The 24125-nt window shown below is 43.7% G+C and overlaps 1 protein-coding gene across 1 annotated transcript in view; it reads right to left on the bottom strand.

Annotated features, from left to right (window-relative positions):
- FRMPD4 (FERM and PDZ domain containing 4) overlaps positions 1-24125 on the bottom strand; it is a 180132-nt gene that overhangs the window by 17838 nt on the left and 138169 nt on the right. Inside the window, exons 5-9 of the mRNA XM_065901015.1 lie at positions 20551-20655; positions 17898-18005; positions 12640-12771; positions 7492-7611; positions 1419-1555 (exon numbers count right to left, since the gene is read on the bottom strand). Of these exons, the coding sequence (XP_065757087.1) occupies positions 1419-1555; positions 7492-7611; positions 12640-12771; positions 17898-18005; positions 20551-20655 (602 nt within the window). The remainder of the gene's footprint in view (positions 1-1418; positions 1556-7491; positions 7612-12639; positions 12772-17897; positions 18006-20550; positions 20656-24125) is intronic.

Genomic DNA, 24125 nt, shown 5'->3' with positions numbered 1-24125 from the left:
AGGGGAATGGATGAGGGTGTGAATGGATCCACTCAAGCGCGAGACCTCTTTGTGAGCCAAATCTCTCTCGGGCTCTAGTCCTGGCATGTGTGGCAAGAGAGAAAGAGACAAACCATCTGCAAAAAGGAGTGCACTGAGATTGGAAGGCCTGGGGTTCTCAAACTGCACACAAGGATCTGTCCCTAGGCAGTGACAGGAGAATGGAGCGTGGCAAGATCAGGGGCACTGGGGGTCAGCAACCTGGAGCTCTCATCTTCCCAAACGCAGGCTCGCAAACCCATCGAGAAGAAACCATTTCACTCCGTGGGGGACGACCTGGTGCTGGGGAACCCAGAAAGGCTTTACAGGCAGCCCACGGGAAGCTTCTCTGGGATGTGGAGTTTTAATCAGCCATATGCCACTTGGAGGTGGAGACAGAGCAGACGCTAAGGCCTGTAGTGTTACGTGGAGATGAGGCTTCAGCCCCACCATAAACTTTGAAACATGAGTATTTCTTTTTTCTTAGCATTAGAGCTGCCAGGATTAAGAAAATGGTGGCTGCTTTAGGCTGTTGGATCACCTTCCAACAGGAAGCATACAGACCGGGAGACAGAGGGTTCTCTTTTAAAGGATGACTCTTATATAAGCTCATCAACTGAAGGCAACATAAACTGCTTTTTTCTAAGAAGAGGGGATCTTTTCTGGCTAAAGAGGTAGTATACTGCTGTTGTAAATGCCATATTCAGCAAGAGAAGGCATTTATTTTCCAAACAGCATTTGATTCATGAAACAAAGTTTGTGTGGCATCCTTTCCCACGCTGTCGCAGTTCTTTATTACAACTACCATCCTTCCTGATTAGGACTCAAAGAATTACTTTGTATACTGCATTTTGATCATCTAAAAGTAATCTCTGGTTATGCACACCACTTTCTAAACACAGGTCTTCAAATGATCACACAACCTATAGCGCGATGTGGAGTCCCACCGCCTGTGTTCGAATCCTACCCCCTCTAGTTAATAGCCAGTGTGACTCAGGCAAGTTATTTAACCACCTGTGCCTCCGCTGGCTCATCTGTCGAACGGAGCTACACTCCTACCGACTTCATAGGGAGGTTCTGGGAATCAAACAGCTTAATGTCTGAAGAGTGCTGAGGCCAAAGCTTGCTTTAGAACCAAGTTCATTCAGGAATTTAAAAATGTATGCTTCATTTTAAATGTGACCCTCAATTTAACCACAATTCTCTAAAGGTGGACTAGGTAAGAAATGGTGTCTTCCACCGAACATGAACAGAGTATTCATATATTTTGCCTCTGGTTAACACATGCTCTGCCACAAACAACATCAATTTTGGAAATAGACATACACATCAAAAATACCCTTGGGCATTAAGGAGGCAACAACTTTGTCTCCGAAATGGCTCCGAGAGTCAACACTTACTCAATGTACTTGAGGGAGATTTTCTGCGTCTGCTTGGTGGTCACGGTTGCGATGTACATTTGCAACGCCGCCAGCCGCAGGGCGATGTCATATTTCAGCTCCGGCCCAAACCGCTCCTGAACGACGTCGTTACAACTCTGAAAAGAGACCAGCAGAGGGCGCAGCTTGTCAAAGGATGCACTGCGTTGCCTTAGAGGGACAGGTGACAGGCGTTCCCCACTGTCCCACCTTCACTTCCAAGGCAAGGGGCTAAATGTGGAAACATTTTCACCGCTGCCTGGAACCGAGTCAGTATTTAAGTGCACGCACAAACACAGAGAACACACATTCAACATCATCACGAGCGAGCTGCTATTTAAATATTTAGCTTCTTGTAAAAATAATGAGAAATTTAGGAATGGAGTTTCCAAGCACAGGTGCCACGACTGAACACGTGAAGCCCTAGTAGCATGATGTGGCTTCTGTAGCTAGGCTGCCGGGATTGGAATCCTGGGTTCCAATTCTCTTTTTCCACTTTAAGAGGAAAGAATCCTCTTTCCCTACTTTCACCGCGTGACCTTGGGCAAGGCCCTTAATTGTTCTGTGCCTCCGTTTCCTCTTCTTTAAGTTGGGGATAATACTTCCCATTCGCAGGGTTGTGACAAGGATTAAGTGAGTTAACAAGCCCTCAGAATTCCATCTGGTAAATTGGAAGCACTCATACATGTTTAGAGCTGTCATCATCAATGTCACCCTCTTGCTATCATCCAGAGCGGTTTCGGGGAGGTAGAATGAGCAAGGTGATGGAGAGCAGCAGCTCTGGACCTACACCTGCTTCGGGGTCCTGGCTTTACCAATGGCTACCTCTGTGCATAAACTTCAAGCAGTTTACTTCGCTCTTGCAGCCTCAGTTTACTCATCTGTGCAATGGGGATTCATACCAACGACTTGGCCGGAGTGGAGAGGGTGGTGAGGATGAGGTGAGATGCACGCTTTGCCACAGCGCCTTGGCGCACTCAGTGGAGGGTGGCTCTTGAAATCGTCAGTCCGTTCCAGTGGTGACTGCCCCCACTGAGATTTTGAGGGAGTCTCTCGGCTTTAGTTTGTTCACATGTAAAAGGGTGACACCTACCTCGCAGGGTTTGGGGTGAGCGCCAGACTGAAGAGGGGCTGAGAGGCTACTGTAACGTGTCAAGCCCTCCAGGACCACAAGTGAAGGGTCTGAGGGCGCCATTCTCACTCCTGCACGGAGCAAACACTGAGCCGAATGGTGATGGGAAGCACGGTGCTGCTTAAGTATACTCTGCATGTGTGTTTACTTATTTTCGTTATTGGAAACTAGGTTCTTGGGCTAGAAAATACATTTAGCCTCTTTCTCCCTTCTTTATTCTTTGCCTTGTCCTCAAAAGATTTCAAATAAAAACCGTATCAGGATTTGTTTGGCTCCTTTCTGAGATAAGTACCTTTACGACCACTTCATGTATTGATTCTACTAAATGGGAACATGTGCCCCATACGGTTTCTGCATACAGTATTTGCCCTTCGGATACGTCCCCCTGGGACCCTACCTGCCTGCTCTGGGTGCCTGCCTCTCAGCCCATCCCTCAGCCCCAAGAGTGAAGCCACATTTCCTTCCCTCCGTCCTTCACGTGGTTTTCCACCTTCGTTTTTCCTTAAAATCCTACATCTATCGGGACTGCACTCTACTCCTGTTGGAAGTGGGTCTGATTAGAGGCAGGAGACAGGGTGGCTCTGAGGGAAGCTGCCATTTTGTTTTGCTAGTCTTGGGTTTACCAGTTATTTCCAGGAGCCCAGGGTTGTCCACAATGGGGTACCGGGGATTTGAGGGTCCAGATAGGGTCATCTTATAGTCTCGTGAGGGATGAGGGTGGGCAAGTCTCTTGGCAAAGTGCCAGGCCATAACACGCACTCGAAGAACCAGTTTTTCGGTAAACCATTTTGACAGATCACTTTCTTCTAGGACTGCTATTGCATGACAGATTTGAAACAGGATTTTAGCGTAGAATTTAGAGACAAAAGCTCCAAGTTGGATCCTAGGCTCTGTCAACTACCAATCAAATGACCTTGGATGTGGCACTTCATCTCTCTTGAGTCTCAGTTTTCTTATCTGAAAAAAAAATGGGCTAACAACAGCTAACTCTCAAGATTGCTAGCATACCTGCAAGGAAGTTTCATAAAATGGAATGTGCTTTATAAAGGTGACTCATCACTATCAGTTGTCCTCAGAGTTGTGACTGCCGTTGTTTTTTCCCACCCTGTTATACCCTGTATTTAAAACCAGACTTCTGAGTGGATTCTTTTGTCAAGGTGATTAGTCACTTAATTACATTATATAATTAGTTCAGACTGATCCCGGAGAACTAGTGTGATGTCTGACTTATATATATTTTTGGTACAAATTATGCATTTATTACTCTCAAGTACATTATTTAAAATATACTTATACACACAAATGGCGGTCACTGGTTTGCTAAACAGAGGTCTCGACAGACTCCGCTTTAGACCTACAAAAATTCATTTATAATGAATATGTGAGATATTAAAAAGGAAACCAGTACTGCTAAAGTGTTTGAAAACATTTTGTAGCCTTATCATCCTGTTTACCAATTGGTTTAACCATCGTTGTTTTAATAGACAGTGGACAGCTAAATGTCAGCATAGCTTATTATAATTATGAAATAGAACAGTCTGGATTATTAGGGTTTACTGTTATTATATATGCTGAAATCTGTAAAATACTTCATGGTCCATTAATGGCTAGGAGATTCTTATACATTATCACTATCGAAACCTCTGTGGTCATTGTCATGGCTTGTCAATGGCCACTGCCCTCATTAAGAGCCCACTAGGCGGAATTGATTTTTGTCTGTGTAACGTGATAGACATTGTTTCTGTTTCCTCTCTTGTTCTCCAGGCTAATTTTATTGCATCTTTTTAGTACCTTAAAATCAACACTCGGACACAGCACCATTCGCAGGCCCATTGACATATGCTACACAGATATGTAATTTTAGACCTACTGCACGTTCTGTGATACAAGGCATTTTGAGACAGAGGGTCTGAGTCCAAGAAATTTTCATTTCCTATTCTCAGTGGAGGATATATGAGATGATGGTAGGTTAATTTTGGCCGCTATCGCCCACCGTAACATGGCTCCCCCCTTCCTCCCCCAGTGCTGGCTACTCCTTGAAGGGATAGCTAATCTACCACCTGTGCAACACCCAAGCGGGGAAAGCAGAAATGTCTTTGGTCTTCAGCTAGTCCCAGGGCAAGAGCCCTGGACAGGTTTTCCTGTTCTCAGGACAGCCCCACAGGTAGAAAAGATGTGTCTTTTGAATAAGAAAGATTTCCATGAACTGCATTAGATTTGAGCAAACACCGTAAGTGCTTAGCACTACTCCTGGGCTACTTAAAAGGTCTCTCCTCCCCAGGACAAACGCAACCGGGCTCTTCTTTTAGAAATGCAACGGAATTGTGATGTTGCAAACAGAAGCCAAGTAAATGGCTTTAAAGCATCATCTTGTTAGTGGGATGAGTGTATAATTATAGAGAATGACAACTGAATGCATCTCGCGCTCTACAGCCACACGCTGATCGGCACCTGTAACTACTTATTTGCAACTAACAAGCTAAAAACATAGCACGTGACATGAGTTGCCGTGGCAGAGCCCCGGGTTGGTTCTCAGAAGGAATATGGGAAGATGGCAGTAATAGATCAGCTGAGAATCAAGCTGTCCCGTGCAGTCAGGTCTGGGTTACCTGGCCTCTGGGGAACAGGGGATATTGTAACCCAGGTAACCAAAAGTTTAACATTTAAGTTCGTTGTTCTGGGTAGAAAATGGAGTGAAGTGTAGTGCACATTTCTTTATTTGATAAACAGGGTATATGGGCACGATTTGCCTTTTTCGGATGACTCCGGGTTATCTTCATAAACACTAATCATCCTTCTGAGTTGTAAATACCACAGTCTCCTCCAAAGACCACTGAGGTGGGGAACATTTAACAGGCCTTTCCCTGAGTGCCCCCATCTGCTGGAATGTTCTAGTATGTTCTGCTTCTTTCTCCTCCCACTGAATTTCTGTTTTCCAGGGCTTATTGCCATTTAATTTATGTCACTGTTCCTAATCTCTGCCATCTATCTTGTCTACATCTCTCTGCCATCTTCTGTTTTCTTTTCACACCCAACTTTTTAAAGATTACAAAGGCTTTGAAATATACAAGGAAATACTGAGAATAGTAAAACAAACACCAGCATATCAACTACCCAGAGTTAACAAATGTTTCTTCTATTTTTCTTTTTCCTACGTTCTTTGCTTTTTATTTCTTACTTAGGGCTCCAGCAACCTTTGGCTTATACAGATATCCCCCAGCCAAAGAGAGCGTTTTTCTTGGCCTTACTCTCGTGTTTTCTCCTTTCTTTGTGGGGGAAGGTTACATTAAGGTTTACAACCTCTTTGAGTAATTCTAATGTAGATGCTTAAGCATTAGGTAAGTGGGCTCTTACTGTTTGATGTGATTATATTGGGAATTTAAGTAAGAGTAATGGGAAGCAGTTATAGAGAAATATAGGAACATCGCCTAAATATCAAGCAGATAAATTCCCTTTGGGATAAACAGCAAAGCGTCTCATTTCTGGAAGTCTTGTTTTTTGAAAATTATATCCCAGAATCAGATATAGACAGTCTGCAAAAGAGATATCTTCTTAAAGTTTTACTGCCTTGAAATGAATAATTCCATTACAATGAATATCACGGTATTTCAGAACAATCTAAGCACCAAATAAATGAATAAACAAAATAAGTAAATAAAGAAGAAGGGAAAACTCTTTCTTACAGGAGAATGCCAACAAATAACTGATGAAGAAATAATGGAATTAGACAAATCATCATTTTCAACCATCGCAATAATATTTGGGCAAGAATCATCAACGAATACTAAAATGAACAGGTAAAAGGATAATGAGAGTTGCAAAGTGACTTTCCACAAATTACTTATTAACTATAAAAGGAAAAGTGGTAACTTCTGGAGAACATCAATTAGTATGAATGTCGACAAGAGTCAGTGTGAACCTTACCACGAAGGGGACAAAATGACATCACATGCCTCCTGATACGATGCACTAAGGAGGGCATGGAGTCATTCATGTTGTTCTTCTGCCCCCAAGGCAGAGCCTCAATCTGATCATGAGAAAACCCCAGAGAAACCCAAATCGAGAGGTTTCTACAAAATAACTGATCAGCACTCTGCAAAACTGTCAAGGTCGTGAAAGTCAAAGAAAGGCTGAGGCATGCTCCAGACTGAAGAAGACTAAAGTAACATGCCAACTAAATGCAAAGTGAGATCCTGGAGTGGATCTTATCCTAGAAAAAATTGATATAAAGGACCTTTCTTGGGACAATGGGCAAAATTTGGACACAGACTGTAGATCCAATAATGGAAATGGATCAGTGCTAAATTTCCCGATTTCGTTAATTGTATGATGATTATATTAGAAAATGTTCTCATAAATAGAAAATATACTGACATATTTCGGGGTAAACGAGCATGGTTTTTGTACCTGACATTCATATGGTTTAGGAAAAAAATCGTGTGTGATGGGGGAAGGGGAGGACGTGTGCACACACTAAAGATAGGGTAAATGTAGTCAAATGGTAACAACTGGTGAATCTGGGTAAAGGATATCAAAGAGCTCATTTACTACTCTTGCATCTTTTTCATAAGGCTGAAATTATTTCAAAATCAAAAGTGAAAATTTAAAAAGCACCATGGAACCTCAGTCAGTATTTTGTAATCACCTATAGGGGAAGAGAATCTGAAGAAAAAAAAAAAAAAAAAAAATATATATATAAAACATAACTGAATTGCTGTGCTGTACACCTGAAACTAACATGATACTGTAAATCAACTATACTACAATAAGAAAAAAGCACCATGGAATTCTTTTATAATACATTGAGCTTGGGCTGAGGGACGAAGAGAGAGAAGATCCCAAACGAAAGAATTCAGGGGGGAAAACCCCACAGTTAATTCATCCCACAATGTTAATATGAAACATGCCCTGGTTCTCACGTACCTGAACATACAGATACTCGAAAGCAACTGGATCTCGCCTTAAAAGGTCAATTGGATCCTTTGGGACGAAGCTAATTCGGAAAAGACATCTCATCTTATGCGAGCTGGGCCTCTGGGTCACCTAGAAGAGCAGACCAATGACAAGAATCCTTCAGTGCCGGCAGAAAGGGCTGAGGGGCAGAAGCAAAGGCAGCTTTCTTTGGACACTGAGGAAGGAAGCGGTTGAGGTTCTTTTAGTATTTGTCATACATACTCATTCCCTGAACACTGCACATACCTGTGACCTAGGTCACGTTCCCCCAAAGCAGTCCCTGAAATGAGGGACTTCAATAAGGAACTGCTCCCAGGAGAGGCCAGTGAGGGAGTGGGGGAAGCAGGTCAGACAGGAGAGGAACCTGCTCAGGTCAGCCCAGCAGGGGTGGCTACAGGCTGTCCTGAGGGAGACTCTGGTGGGAAACTTACACCACGGAGCCTCTGGGATCACAGGTAAGTCATTGGTTTCGGGCTGTCCCGGGGGCTGTGACTTTCCAGGTATGGACAGGATGGGCGCCAGCAGTCTGAGGGCAGTCCTCTGAAGAAGATCTGCAGATGCTGGCTGTCGTGACAGTCACACACTCAAGCAAGGCTAGGGGTAGGGGGTGCAGAAGGGGACCCGGGGATAGGAGCACAGAGACTGGTCACTACAGTTTATTACTGTGTAACACTGCTGTGGGTTTTTTCCTCAATTAGACTCCAGAAGGATGGTAGCAATGAAAGCATGACAGTGGCAACTTGGATGACATCCAACTGGAACGCAGGAGGACAGAAGTTTTGGCCCGTTCACTAAATCTGGAGTCCTCAGGTTTCCAAACTACCCAAACTTCTGCTATCATGATTTGTCCAAATTGTTCAAAGGGGCTTAGAATACACCACGGGTCCTTCAGGGTTAAGGACCATGGATCATTCTGAGTCGCTTTTCTTTTCCCCAGCACAGTACGTGCCAACTACTAGGTCTTAGTTTCTTAATTCTTTTTGCAACAAAGGGGAATCAATCAATGAACGGTAGGTGCTTCATACACAGCTGAATGAATGAAAGACACTGGACTTCAAGAAAGAAGGTAAAAGAAAAAAATAACAAACAAAAAAAGATTAAAAAAAGGTGAAAGCTCTTCAATTTCCCTTAAAGAGGTCAGTGCGATAAAACTAAAACCACGCAGCAGGAACCCACACAGTTGTTCTACTTGTAGTTTTGTGCACTTGGATGTACTTTTTTTTTTTTGCGGTACGCGGGCCTCTCATTGTTGCGGCTTCTCCTGTTGCGGAGCACAGGCTCCGGACGTGCAGGCTCAGCGGCCATGGCTCACGGGCCCAGCCGCTCCGCGGCATGTGGGATCTTCCCGGACCGGGGCACGAACCCGTGTCCCCTGCATCGGCAGGCAGACTCTCAACCACTGCGCCACCAGGGAAGCCCCTGGATGTACTTTTTAATGCGCTTGCATGCAGTTTCATGTACTTGTAACTACTTTTATGCAGGGGACAAACCTGACAAAATAAAAATGTTCGTGAACTGCAATATAAAAGTTCAAAATAGGGAGCTGCCTGGTGGCTTAGCGGTTAGGATCCTGGGCTCTCACTGCTGTGGCCCAGGTTCAATCCCTGGTCAGGGAACTGAGATCCCACAAGCCACGCAGTGCAGTCAAAAAAAAAAAAAAAAAATCAAAATAAAATAGTAATAGCTTTATTGAGTTATCAGAGTGCGCATGCACACACACATTCTGAGAGTTTACATTGCTAACTTTGTTATATAGAAGAATTTCAAGGGGAAAACACATCCCACGTTTAAAGGTATACTGGGCATCCTGAGAAGCAGTACACTGAACCAGCTTTCTGTCTGTGGGCAGGATTGCAAAGCTGAGTGAAGTCCGGAGCCCATGGGATCCGGGCTGCTCATCACTGGCTGACGGTAAAGCAAACCAGGAAGAAGGATGCGTGGGACTCTAAGAGACCTGGGGTGCTGGCAGGGCTGCTGGTGAGTGTCACAGTGACATAATGGTGTTTTGTCAGAAGGTCCTGTCTGATGTCAGAAAGTCAGAGATCATCTTATCTCCGGCTCCTTTAATTACAGGTTAGAATCTGTCCTGAATTTTCCATAAGCCTCCTTGAGTTTATTTTTATCATTAGTAGGTTACACTAGTTTTGGGAAATGAATGAATGTAATGCAAAAACATGCTTTAGACTCATTAGAAATGGCAGTCCACGAGAATAACAGTCTCTAAAACAAGCAAAAAACCAATTTCTTGGAAACTTTAAGTAGTATGTAATAACAACGTTACTTTCTAGACAGAAGTTTAGTGTCAAACTGCCAGAAATTCAGGTAGAGTCGCTTAAAAGTTCCTTGGCAGTTTTCATCACAGTTAAATATTTTAAAATAATTTTTGTTATTGGACAAATTCCTTATACTTACTCCCCAGTTCTATCATGCCTATAAATATTTCATGGGTCAAATTTTTCATATGTATTGAATTCAAAGGCATATAGCTGGTTTGTTTCAGGATATTTAAACAATCAGTTTTCTAGAGACAATACTTGAGTTTTAGCACTTTGCTTTTCGTTCTGATTAAAGACAAAACAAAGCCTCTTCTAGAAAGATAAGGGAAGAAGCATTGTTAGAGGCTTTTTGTTTCCTTCTAAGTTTTTTGTTTTGTTTTGTTTTTTGGGTTTCTTTTTGGCGGAGCCGCCCCGATTCCCTGACCAGGGATTGAAGCCGGGCCACTGCGGTGAAAGCGGGGAGTCCTAACCACTGGACTGCCAGGGAATCCCTCTAATGCTTTTTTTTTTTTTTGAAGGCATCATTATATTTATTTTTGGCCCTTTATGAGTCTTACCACACCAGGCCCCCGTCCCCCCGCCTCAACCAGCCCCACGCATTCCCACGCGTGGCCTGGACTCGAGGGACTACAACTCCCGGCAGGCTTTGCAGCAGGAGCCTGTAGCCAGGGTCTCCTGGGAAAAGTATTGCAGGTGGGCTTCACCAGCACGCTAATTAAAAAGGCCAGTAGGGGAGAGTAAATTAAGCTCTGAGTAGGAGATACTGGAGGAGGTAAAGCAAAAAGACCTGGGGTTTATTCTTGGCCCTTAGGGAAAAGGAATTTCGACCTTGCTGCCCGTGGAGTAGGAGGGTGGCCAGCGCCAAAAGTCCTGATGGAAGAGGAAGCCGGGGGTTGAAACTCCTCCTCTAATGTTTTAAAAGAAGTCTAAAAATTGGAAATCAATCCGGAATGAGAAGTTATGGTTACCTAGCATCAGAAGAGACTTTGAAAGAATCTCTGTCCAGCTAAATCAGCATGAAGCTTTCCCATAAAGGCTGGGTGGTAGGTAGAAGTTCAGGGGGAAAGTAGAAATAGAAATATCAAAAAGTTGTGGGTGGTTTCATTAGACTCATAGTAACTGGCTGTCTGCCCACATCCCCTTGGCATTTACTGCTCCAAGCAAAAGGCTATTTACTGCAAACACCTGTGACCATCTGCCAGCACAGGGCAAACCAGCAGAGCCAGGGAGCAGTTGTCCTTAGGAGAAGCCCACCCACAGCTATGGACAGGATGTTAGCGTACGAAGCCCCAGCCCCCTCGCTCTCGGGTGGGATACCTCTGAGGCACGTTCTCTGCTGGTTCCCTGTGTCCCCAGCAGGATTGCGCTCCAGCTGCCCACAGTGGAAACTGGCTTGATTACACACTCTTTATTGGCGTCCCCATTTTCCCATTTCCCCTCCCATTCCTCTCCCAGTATTTCCTGATATCGCCTCCCAAATAAACCACTGACATCCAAATCCTTGTCTCAAGGTTGGCTTCTGGAGGAACTCGGAGCCAAACACTGACCTTTCACATGTGGGATTCTGTGTATCAGGGGCTGTTCCCCTATAACAAAGAATAAACAACTCATCTGTTTCCAAGCGTGTTTTGGCACAGGTTAACATAATAAACAATTAGATGTGATTTAAAATATCAATAGGTAGGGCTTCCCTGGTGGCGCAGTGGTTGAGAGTCCGCCTGCCAATGAAAGGGACGCAAGTTCGTGCCCCGGTCCGGGAAGATCCCACATGCCGCGGAGCGGCTGGGCTCGTGAGCCGTGGCCGCTGAGCCTGCGCGTCTGGAGCCTGTGCTCTGCAACGGGAGAGGCCGCAGCACTGAGAGGCCCGCGTACCGCAAAAAAAAAAAAAAAAAAAAAAAAAAAATTCAATAGGCAGATTTAAACGTGATAAAAATAAAAGGTCAAGTTTAGAGATAGGAAATGAACACAAATGATAACTTCGTAACGAATTCATTGCATCGAGTTTTACTACATTGAGAGAGTCAGGGATATCTGCGGGACCTGACGTGTAGCTTTTAATTGTGCGACAACCAAAAGGCAATTGAGCGTGATGACACTTTCCGCTACTCCATCCGTCTGGGGGTGACTTGACTCCCTGCCTCTCCTCCTGGTGTCCCCTCACGCCCCCCTCCATAAGCTCCCCTCTTCAGTGAACTCTCCTACATAAGAGGAATTTGTTGAAATCCCTCATACATCCAACAAAGACCCTGCTTGTGTGGAATCGCAAGGAAAGTCAGGGCGCTGTGCTGAATTCAGCAGCCAAGCAACCCGCTTGTCTCCCCAGAGAACAGATGGGGGTGGCATCTTGGTGAGCAGGAGCTGGGACACATTGGTGGGTCACATATTTACAGTGGGCACGATGGGGCAGGGATTTCAGGCTTCCAAAAACAGTCTGAGGTAGGTACCCGGAACTTCAAAGAACGAAATATGATTTTGGCTTAATTTAAATAATTGCAGAAAGCATTTCCTTTTAATAGTTGCTAGAGATCAATTATCAAAACAGGTGAACAAGTCACTACCATAACATAAAATACAATTCTGCAGAGCCATATCCCCAACGAGTCACTGCTGAGTCTTTGACAATTCTGTTTGTCAGATCAACTGACGACAGTCTATGAAAAACTGACAAAAGGGAAACATCACCTTGAGGTGTAAAATCCGTTATGCATGCCGGCGCTTCCTATAGTGGGGCTGCCCAGGGCTGTGGGGAAGGTATTTAAAGGATTCAAGGACAGGGGAGCTCTGGGCAGGGCAGCCTCTGCTGTCAGGGGCAGCACGGGCACTGGGGGCATAATTCACACACCTGAGTTAGGGTCTCCTGTTCATGAAGCAAGAGCAGCTTCGTTCCGGCTCCTTCCATCCTCTGCTCCAGCATGAGGGAGAAGTGTTCGATGCCTTTGATGGAGAGTTTCTCTTGAAGGGTTAGGATGACATCCTTACAGAGGAAACAGACAAGATGCGATCAAAATCAAGGCAGCCGTATTGTAGATTCCACATATAAATGAACTTATATACAAAACAGAAATGGACCCACAGACATGGAAAACAAACTCACGGTTATCAAAAGGGAAAGAGGGGAGGGATAAATTAAGAGTTTGGGATTAACATACACACACCACTATGTATAAAATAACCGACAAGGACCTACTGTACAGCACAGGGAACTATACTCAATATTTTGTAATAACCTATAAGGGAAAAGAGTCTGAATATATATGTAACCGAATCCCTTTATAGAGCCTAGCAACAGATTATGCAGTGTAGTCGGCTCAGTTCCCCTCCTTCTAAATGGGGTGGCAATTAAACCACCTCTGAAAGTGGTCCACATGCCTGCATGCCAAATCCAGTCCGCCACCTGTTTTTGTAAAATAAGTTTTACTGGAACCCAGTCTCGCTCATCTGTTTACGTATTGGCTGCTTTCGTGCTCTGCATGGGCAGACCTGAACTTGGTGGCAGGGGAGGCTGTGTGGCCTGTGATGCCTAAATTATTATATTTGCTATCTGGCCCTTTACAGAAAAAGTTTGCCGACCCCTAGCCCACCCCTCTGTAAGAGCACGTGGTAGTGGTGAGGAACGTGGGCTCCGGAAAGAGTCTGGCTTCTGCCCTGACTCTACTTCGTATTAGCTGGCAGCTTAAGGCAAGTTACTTAACTTCTAGGCACCTTAGCGTCCCTGTCAACGGGGGATAATAATAATACCTGCCTCAGAATAGATACCAGGACTAAATGAGTTCATACATAGACAGCATTTATTACAGCACTGCTTGGCATACAGTTAGGGCACCATACTGATAAAAGAAATTTTCACATAATGAGGTATGGGGAAGTCATTCTGGCTTATGCATGAGTTAACTTGAATTTTTTTTTTTTTTTTTGGCTGCACCAGGTCTTAGTTGTGGCATACGGGCTCCTAGTTGTGGCATGCATGCAGGATCTAGTTCCCTGACCAGGGATGGAACCCGGGCCCCCTGCATTGGGAGCCCGGAGTCTTACCCACTGCACCAACAGGGAAGCCCCAAGTTAACTTGAATTTTATGCTAATTTAAACAGTCCGTTTGTGGCCTATCAAACATTGTACATCTGCCTTAATTATTTATTATTATTCTTTTTAAAATTAATTAATTTATTTATTTATTTTTGGCTGTGCTGGGTCTTTGTTTCTGTGCGAGGGCTTTCTCTAGTTGCGGCGAGCGAGGGCCACTCTTCATCGTGGTGCGCAGGCCTCTTACTGTCGTGGCCTCTCTTGTTGCGGAGCACAGGCTCCAGACGCGCAGGCTCAGTAGTTGTGGCTCACGGGCCCAGCTGCTCCGCGGCATGTGGGATCTTCCCAGACCAGGGCTCGAACCCGTGTCCCCTGCATTGGCAGGCAGATTCTCAACTACTGCGCCACCAGAGAAGCCCTGCCTTAATTATTAAAGAAAAGGGCACATTGACCAGAAGTAAGTCAAGAATGTCCACGTTAAAAATAAAGATTAAATGGCTCCCTTCCTGGGATACCAATGCTGGTCCTGTTTCGATGATAAGATTCCCTTCCCAGGTGCCAAGGTCATACTGACTCGCTGTGTACGTGCTGCTCTAGTTTTTTTGAAATCCTCAAGAAATGTACTCCTGACTTGTTTAATGTTCTTTTTTTCTGACAAGATATAAAACTGTGCTTGAAAACCATGCTTTTCTGGAGCAGTTTCTCAGAGTAATCTGGGAAGCTGGCTTCCGGTCTATAGTCCTCAGTTTGGCTGAAATAAAACTCTTTTCTATTCTTCTTATTGATTGTTTATTGATTATTTTTGTCGACAATGATGATATACATATATCAGCTTTTATTTTAAGTCTCCGAGGAAGGTAAAATGAGCAAGCTTTGTCAGCAATCCTTCACAGGATTAAACATTTATGATCAGAAAGGTGTTCTATACACAAGCACAAGTGGACTGCAATGTAAACAAATGTCCTCAACCATTACCTTTTTCATGTACTTGAAAACTAGTAAGTGATCTCTCTTCTAAGATAACTAATATTCAGATGCTAAAATCCCACAGAGCAACATTTGGCAATTTCTGGAGACATTTTTGGTTGTCACAACGGGGCTGGGGATGCTACTGGCATCAAGGAATTTTCTGGTCCAAAGGATTGACAATGTCAAGGGAGAGAAACCCGGCCATACATAGAAGTTTTTTTTTTAATTGCTCTTTCTGGGGTTTTGATTCTTCCCCGTGGACCATTTTCGATTTCCTCTGGCTCCTTTAAAACAAAGATCCCCATACCTACCCACCACCAAAAAAAATCATTCAACAGAAATTCCGTGACTATACTGAATTTCATAAAAAGATTCTGTTTCATAATTTTTGCTCAAGACCCAGAAGACAGAAAAGAAAACCAGCCTCTGTGTGGCGACACATATTTTATAAAACATTCTCCTGAATCACCAGGGAGGACATGTGCCAGCAATAGTGTTTTCCTATTGTGCCTCTGTAAGCAAGAATTTTGGCAATTTTTATTAAACAGCATCATATCCCTTTCATACCTATACTATTTCCAGTTTACGCCTCCCAGTCTGCATCTCTGGTGATAATGAGGCTGTGAGGCACAAGCTAAGATAGCTTTAATTTCATGTGGACGCTTTGCATTGCTCCCCATCTTGTCATTGTCATCTGCCATCCTCAGGGAAATCAAACTTAGTCTGGGGTGGGTTCCTATAATAAAGAGGCCAGAGGGAATTAACAACAGGGCTCTCTTTTAAATTTAGATTTATTTCTGTTAAGAAATGCATTCAAGTCTTTACCTATATCTTCAGATGGGTAAGGGCTCCAATGGCAAGGAGCTTTTCTGACCAGTTGGTACCACAGAACAAGCCACAGTACCAGAGGGAGTTGAAACAATGTAGCTCTTTTGGGTTAGGTCAGGGGTCTTCAAACTAGAGCCTGGCCCCTTCGTTTGGAATCTGGCCGAGGCCATTCATTCACATATTATCTGTACAGTAAAGGATGAGTCTTGCCTGAAGAAGGTTTGCCTCTTTGCCCCTGGCTCTTGGGAGGTAACCTCTAAGCCCTTGGAGTATCCTGCCTGATAGAGGTATCTTTGTTCACTGCGGGGGGGGGGTTGTGTGGTGGCGCGTGAGGTGTCTTGGGCTACACTGGATAGTCTATGCTAACGATGGGATTCATGGTGGGGACCATGGACCATGTGGTATCAGTTCACCTCTGGAGGGGCAGGGTGCTAAGGTCAGCCACACAGGTGGGCAGCTGTGTCTAAGTGGACAACCCGCAATAAAAATTCTGGACACCAAGGCTCGGGCGAACTTCCCTGGTTGGCAGTACCCTGTGCACGCTGTCACACATCAGTGCTGGGAGAAATAAGCAGTGTCGGCATGACTCCCCGGGGGGACGATGACTGGGGGCTCTCTGCCTGTAACTGCGAGGATACCAACGTGCTGCGTTCTGTGAGTGCTTCGAGTGAATTATTAAAGCTCAGGGTGGTCTTAAGGACCTCCTGAACCCCCTGCCTCTGGCTGCTTTCATGAGACAACAACTGGCCCACAAAGAGCAAATGGCCCACAAAGCGTAAAATATTTACTCTACAGGCCTTTCCAGGAAAACTCTGCTGACCACTAAGTTAGCTGATCAATACTTGGAGTAACATCTCACTATAAATTGATTTTGAGTAGGAGTAAAGGAAAAGGGCTTTTTCAGTCATCACCACTTAAAATTAGCAGTCTTGTACAAAGGAAGTTAATATTTCATCTGGAATGATTTAAGGATAATTTAAATGGTCCCTCATCAATCTAATATTGTCTGCTCTATTACCTGCTAAATCACGACCTATTTCAAGCAATTCAGAACAAGCTGCTTGTGGTATCATGGCAATAAGAATGCACAGCGAGTTGGCCTTGGTGGAAATAATTCCACTCATAAGGCCTATGCTGATTAATTTTTAAAAAATGAGAATTAGGGCTTCCCTGGTGGTGCAGTGGTTGAGAGTCCACCTGCCGATGCAGGGGACACGGGTTCGTGCCCCGGTCTGGGAAGATCCCACGTGCTGTGGAGCAGCTGGGCCCGTGAGCCATGGCCGCTGAGCCTGCGCGTCCGGAGCCTGTGCTCCACAACGGGAGAGGCCACAACAGTGAGAGGCCCGTGTACCGCAAAAAAAAAAAAAAAAAAAAAAAGAAAGAGAATTAGAGGTTGACTATTGGTAGGCGTTTTTTAATACAAAGTTGATATTCTCTTGATACATTATTGTACAGATCATCACTAGGTACCCCCTTTTTTTTTAACCTCAATAAAACCCTTTTTATTGTGCCATTTGAAGAAAGCCTATTTTAGGCTGATAGAACATTAGGGGGCAATCAATTTCTGAACACACCTTTGCCCAATAAAATAGAGAATATGCACTTTTCTTCCCCAGTAAGGAAACATGGGGGTAAAGAACCCATACGCTTTGTTATACCAGGTGAGAACTCATTAGGTAGAACTCACCTGTGGCTCTGAAATAACAGGATTGCTTTGTGACTCTTCCTTTTCTCCCCTCTCCTAAAAGTACACCTCATTTCTGCCTTTTTATGTATCATTTCCATGAAATTGGTTACAGCAATTGAAAGTAAATGTTACCTTTACATTATTCTATCCCTTGTTTTTTGCTGGACACCAAAGTAGCAGATACTCAATTAACATCTAACATCTTAATCATCTCCGTGGATAACAAGGCTGAGAAATCATGCTGGCTTTGGGCAGGGTGCCAAGCCTTCTTGGTGACAGTCACACTATTTTAATTAATTTTCAGCTGTATTAAAATGACTAGCCCTAGTATCTCATGACTGATAGCATATTATATTGTTTTGCAACACACACACACACACACACACACACACACGCAGAGCAGAACCTTGTTAGTTTAAATTTTTTGTTTGGGTTTGTGTTTAAGTATTCACACTACCTTATTTGGAAACAACCAAAAAAATCTCAGAAATAAACAGATAGTTCTGAATGAAGGTATAGCCGCACAAGAGTCACAGTGGGACTTCCACGCCGTACCTGGCAGTGTCCAGGTACACAGTTCAGCGGGTCCTCTTACCTTTATGGAGGTGGTGCAGTCAAAGCGAAACGATTTGGTCTGCCCATTTTCCAGATAGACTTTCAAGACGTTTGGCATAAAAAGAAGTGAATTATCCTTAACAGTTTCCTATTTAACAAAAAAAAAAAAAAAAAGAGGAGGGGTTGTAAATCAGTTGAATTAGGATTCTGCCCTTTGTAGAAGCAGCATGTATCTGCAATTTATTCTAATCACAGCATAAAACAATAAAAAAATCAAACTCCCTAAGGCCAAGCAAAGTATCCCTTTGGTGATATCTGAGCTGTTCATAGCAAAATTCTTCTCTTCTAGCTACAAATAACTCAGCTGAATCAACTAAAAGAACTTTTCCCGTCAGAAGATCGATCAGATGAGTTTTTTTTTTTTAATTTAAATCAAGGTTTCCCACTAGAAAACGCAATGACAGAAATAACACCTTTGTAATTAGACCACAATGTTTGGGACCACAAGGCCAGACTTCAGCAGAGCAGCGTGTCTTAAACAGAAAGAGGACCAGCAATGACGATGTTTCACATGATGCCTGTTGGCAGGGGTCATGATGGCGAATCACAAGCATTAACAAGCTTCAAGTTTAAAGTAATTTTGTGAAATGATTTTTAACCCATTTAGCGATGTTCCTCAAACTCCAAGGGGATATATGAGGAACGGGTTAGTGTGTTAAAAGAATAAAACACTGTCTGTAACAAACAGATAACTTAAAAATAAGTCAAAAAGAGATGTTTGAAGCGCAACCAAAAGTAAACAAAAGACACACATTCCTTTGAATTTTCTCTTCAACTGGAAGTGGGGAGAGACGAAAGGGGGAGCAGGAAGGCAAGTTGGGTGAGTGCCATGAACACGTGGTTGGTCATGAAGCCACAAGAGTGGAGGGGAAGTCAGCAATTATGAAAGCGTTAAGTCCCTTGTTTTACAGATGAGGAAACTGAGAGGAGATGGCCAGAGATTTGCTACCGTCCTACAGTTGGTCCATGAGAATTCAGTCCCTAAGTATGTCCGAAACAGGCTCACGCCTTCCGCTTCCTGCTTCTTTCTCTGACTCCCCTCCCCTCCTCTCTACTCCTGAGGGCTTCACGCGCGACTTTCCTGCTGCCCAATTCACTGAGTTAGTGCAGCTCCAAGTCCAGAAGGAAGGCCACACAACGACTCAGAAAAGCAAGAGGAGACTGGAAAGGAAGCCGGTCACAAAGGCTGAGGGCCAGACAGCAGACCGAACGTCCCCGCCACGCTCAGGCCTGTGGTGAGGCCGCGAATGCTGCAGATGATCGACCCCCAGAGCTGTCCCCACACACCAGCTGCTTTTTATCCAGGGACGAGGGGAAGCTGCCACAGCAGCTCCTGGAATCATATTCTCTCTAAAGATGCGTAAACTGATTGCCCAATCTCATGCTCAGAAGCTTGAGAAAAGATGAGGTACGTTTCCCACGACCCTCTGTGTCATAGTCATTCCTCTGGGACTGCAACTAACAGCCTTAAACTGGGACAGTCTTACTCTGAAATGATAATTATGGTAACTCTGCATCCAGAGTGATGGGGATTCACCGAGAGGAACAGAATAGACCGTGGTGTGAAAGGGGGCAGAGGGGATGGGGTGGGACATGGCCACTGGGAAGACAAGGCCACAGCTAAAAGGTACATGGGGCAGCACAGCCTTCGGCCCCATCCCACAAACATCACAACAGTTTGGTAGACTGGCCAGTTAAGCCCCTGGATTCCGAGTGGGGCAGACGCAGGTCAGCAAGTTTTGGCCAGAAGACACTTGGCACCGTGAGTGCCTTGCCCAGGATATGCAGGCCTCTATCTGCAAATTCAAATCCAGGACCACCCAGGGAAGAGTCTGTGGCCCTTAGCAAGTATATCATGGATGAGATTTTTATCCCTTTGAGTTTATTTAAACAACAAAACCTCGACAACAAAAGGTGGCATTTCAAAGGTCCAAAAAATATGAGCACCCTGGACGGTAGCTTGCTGACAACCAAAAACACTAGGCTATATTTTGGGGGAAAATTGAAAATAAGCATCCTATCAGTGTTTGCATCATTCATTTTGAAGGTCAATTATGTGCCTGAGTAATCATGATTCCTATCAAGACCTATTGATGGAGGTGTGGGCAGTACTTCTTCACTCCTGGTTGCACATAGGAAACTTTTCCCATCATTTTAACTTCTTTCCATTTTGATTAGTTGAAAGAACAGAGACATTTTATTTTGGATAAGGAAAACCTCAGGGGAAACCCTTCTCAAAATATAGAATGGGCTGTTACATGGAAGAATGCATAGTTGGCAGAATGGGGAGAAATAGGTGCAAGCTTCAAAGAGGCATATTCTACTCAACATGAGGCAATGTCAAGTGATCTCAAATCAAACGAACTCCTTTGTAAAGTAGTGAAGTCTCTAACTCTGGAAGCATTCAAGGAAATACCGGACTACTATGTATTCTGGGTTTGTAAGAAGGAATACAGCTGGCACAGCCTGGCGATCTCTCAAGCCGTCTACAATCCTGAGATTCGACACCCCTGTGAAATCCAACAACCAATTCTGAACTGATCATTCCAGCGGGGTGGCTGGCTCTGCTTAGTGCAAAGCCCCTACACCTCAAGGCCTCTCTCTGAGTCACCAGCGGGTGTCTGTCAACTCACCGACACTTGGCCGTTGATGATGACCTCCTCGGAGAATCGCACTTTGACTGGATTGGACTTTAACCTTGCCTTTTTTGCAGCACTAATAAATGCTGATTTGGGAGACTAGAAAATAAGAAAACATTTGATCTGATTATTGGTAATGTAAGGCCAACCTTGTAAGAGTTGTTTCCTATCTTTATCCTCCCAGATATTTAACAGTTTTGCTAAAAAGTGTTTGGTGCGTGCCCAATTCAAGGACTAAATACAAATTATGGATGCAGTTGAAACCCTGATATGTTCATCAAGCAATAAGTTTGATTTAGCCACCAGACCAGAACTATAGACAGCATGTTCCATGTTCTTACTGAGCACATTTCCAAAGACCTTTTAAAATGACAGTTGTGGAAGTACATAAATCCTGCTTCCAACACGGAGCTTTGAGTACCATGCAGAAGGTTAGGTGGTAGCCAAATCTCATGGTGGGTTTATGACAAGTTGCTCATTAGTTATGTATTTTAACAAGGTGGAGAAGAGCCACTGATAGTTCTAAAATGACTGATAATCCTACTGTTACTCACATTAATGGTGTATGGGCACGTGAGCAGGTAAGGGGACACACACGCACACGTGCAAAAGCTCCCACGCTTTATGAGCCCAAAACTTGAGTTTCAGCCTCTTACTGGTAACCTGTGATCCTATACCCTTAGAAGTGAAAGGTAGAGAGGAGATCTTGACTTAGGAGTGCAAGTCAACTGAATCGCTTTGCTGCGCGGCAGTAAGTAACCCAACCTTGTACATCGACTATGCTTCAATAAAATAAATAAATAAATAAGAAATAATATCCAAAGAAAGGTCGACTTCACGTTCTGCCTCATCTTCTAGGCCCTCTGTACTGTCTTTCATTGGAAACAGGGGCTGAGGGATTCAGTTGGTCTCCCTCAGAAATAGGAAGGACAATGATAAAACCTGCTTAGAGGCTGTGATCTTGGTCAACTGCCTTCATCTGAGAATCAGCCTCACTGCACTGTTTTAACAAAGCCTGTGAGGGGAAGGGAACTCATGTGGTAGGTGAGCTCCCTACCATGTTGCAGGCACCATCTGTTTATTTTGAAAAAGAAATGCATTCTCTATTGAACCTAATACAGAGGTAAATATTTAGCTTGAATCATACAACTGCAATTTTATAGATTAAAATGGTCAAATATTGGAAACGGCACACGGTTCAGCCTAACGTTTTTCATACTATACAGTTCTAAGAGATTGAGGCTGTTGTGTAAAGAATTCTAGTAATTGACTCTAGAGTCAACACAGAGGGTCATCCTCCTGTGTATTGCATTAATCTCAAAGCACAGAAGCCAGTTAGGGTGTCCCATACTTTGAATTTCAAGTAAAATGAAAACAATAAAAGGATTCCCATCTTTGTCAAATACAAGTATACTGGAGATCAATTTAAAAACAATATGATGAAGGGCTTCCCTGGTGGCGCAGTGGTTGAGAGTCCGCCTGCCGATGCAGGGGACACGGGTTCGTGCCCCGGTCTGGGAGGATCCCACATGCCGCGGAGCGGCTGGGCCCGTGAGCCTTGGCCGCTGAGCCTGTGCGTCCGGAGCCTGTGCTCCACAACGGGAGAGGCCACAACAGTGAGAGGCCCGCGTACCGCAAAAAAAAAAAAAAAAAAAAACAATATGATGGAACGGATAAGTTAAATGTGGTCTAGCCGTACAATGGAATACTATTCAGCCACAAAAGGAATGAAGCTCTGATACACGCTACAACATGGATGAACCTCGAAAGCATCATGGTAAGTGAAAGAAACCAGACACAAAAGGCCACACATTGTATGATTCGATTCCGCTTCTACGAAATGTGCAGAATAGGAAGATTCCGTCTCTATGGAATAGAGACAGAAAGCAGATTAGTGGTTGCCAGGGGCTGGGGACGGCAGTGAGGAGAATGTGGAGTGACTAATGGGTATGGGGTTTCCTTTTGGGGTGATGAAAATGTCCTGGAACTTGATAGTGGCAATAGTTGCATAGGATTCTGAATGTACTTAATGCCATAGAACTGCACACTTAAAAACGGTTAAAATGGTAGATTTACGTTATGTGTTATAATAAAACAATCATTGTTGGAAAAACACATGATAAAACATGTGGATGTGTATTCCTGGGTGGAGTTCTGCCTTAATGCTCAGAAAATCCTGTTATTTCAAAAGTTCCCCTGTGTCTTAAGGGCAGCATAGATGGATGCTTTGGCCTCCAGAGTTTCAATTCTTCCACTTATGCAAGATGTTCTAAGAGAACGGCTGCCCTTTAAAAAACAAAATGAAACAAAAATCCAGAAAAACTCTGAATGGCTCCTCCAAAGAATAGCTTTGAACATGCTCAATGTGACTTTTAAAAGTCCTACTACAAAGCTGAAGTCATGGGACAGGGATGTTCTCTTCAGTACCGTAATTACAGGCCAAGCTTAGTCATGATGAATGAGCAAATCATACAGTAGGGAGTTCATTTGCTTTTGATATGCCATTTTTTAGCTGAAGGGAAAACATTATTCTCCCGTAATGATTTTAAGCAGGGGCTATTTACGTTGGCACAATGCGTTTAGCTCAAGTGAAGCGGCTGTAATAAAGCTACCCAGAACAGACACTGCTAATTAGATGAGATATTTGAATGCAGTAACACCCCACTTCCCCAGCGTTGTCTGGGAATGATGTATTTCACATGTGTTCAGTGTGCCAGATACTGAGGTTCATTCCTCTATGCATCTGAATTTTTAAATGTGGTATTTTACCTTATTTTTCTAAAATGTTACATAATTCCTTGCCTCAATAAAAAATATATTTAACAGAATGTAGTTTCTATGCATCTCATTTGATGTATAATCTCAGGATGCAGTGATGTTCCTATGGAAGTACAGAGGGTTATTTGCCCCTAAAGTGGTCCCATAGAGCAGAACTGGTCAAGCTGGGGATGCTTGTCTCTTCTGTCTGTAGCTATTGCATGCCTGCTTCTTGGAGCCTCATTCCTGAATTTATTTCCCATGCCCTAATGACAAACCTGGTAATCTAGGAAAACCAGAAAGAAAATGAGATAGCCAAGGTAGTTAAGTAAATATTATTTTATACATATTTTGAAGTCAACAGACCTGGGATAAGAATCTAAGAATCCATACAAGTTGCATTTTTCTTGTTCTGGATTTGTGACTATTTCATATAATGGACATACATTTTAAAAATTACTTTTTGATGATAAAAACATTAGCTCTACAAGTCTGAAGGTTACTGAATTAGAATCAGTAAAGTAATGGCTTCTTCCACTGGCTGGAGTTACCTCTGGTACATGGGGTATGCAAACCAGTCATGACTGCAGTTTTGACTCAGATCTCTCTTTGTCGCTAAAAAATATACAATGTGCACCACCCAAAAACCTGATACGTTAATTCCTGGCAACCTGCCGACCAATAGGTGCTGATCACAAGCACTTCATATCCTGTGGTGGAAATGACAAATAATTACTATTTCGAATAATCAGATTTTCCGGCTGTTAATTAATTTTAAGATTAAAAGGCCTCTAATCACCTTTTTCCAAATT

Source organism: Phocoena phocoena, chromosome X (genome assembly GCF_963924675.1).
Source record: "Phocoena phocoena chromosome X, mPhoPho1.1, whole genome shotgun sequence".
Taxonomy (NCBI): Eukaryota; Metazoa; Chordata; class Mammalia; order Artiodactyla; family Phocoenidae; genus Phocoena; species Phocoena phocoena.
This window is presented reverse-complemented; position numbering and strand designations above follow the sequence as displayed.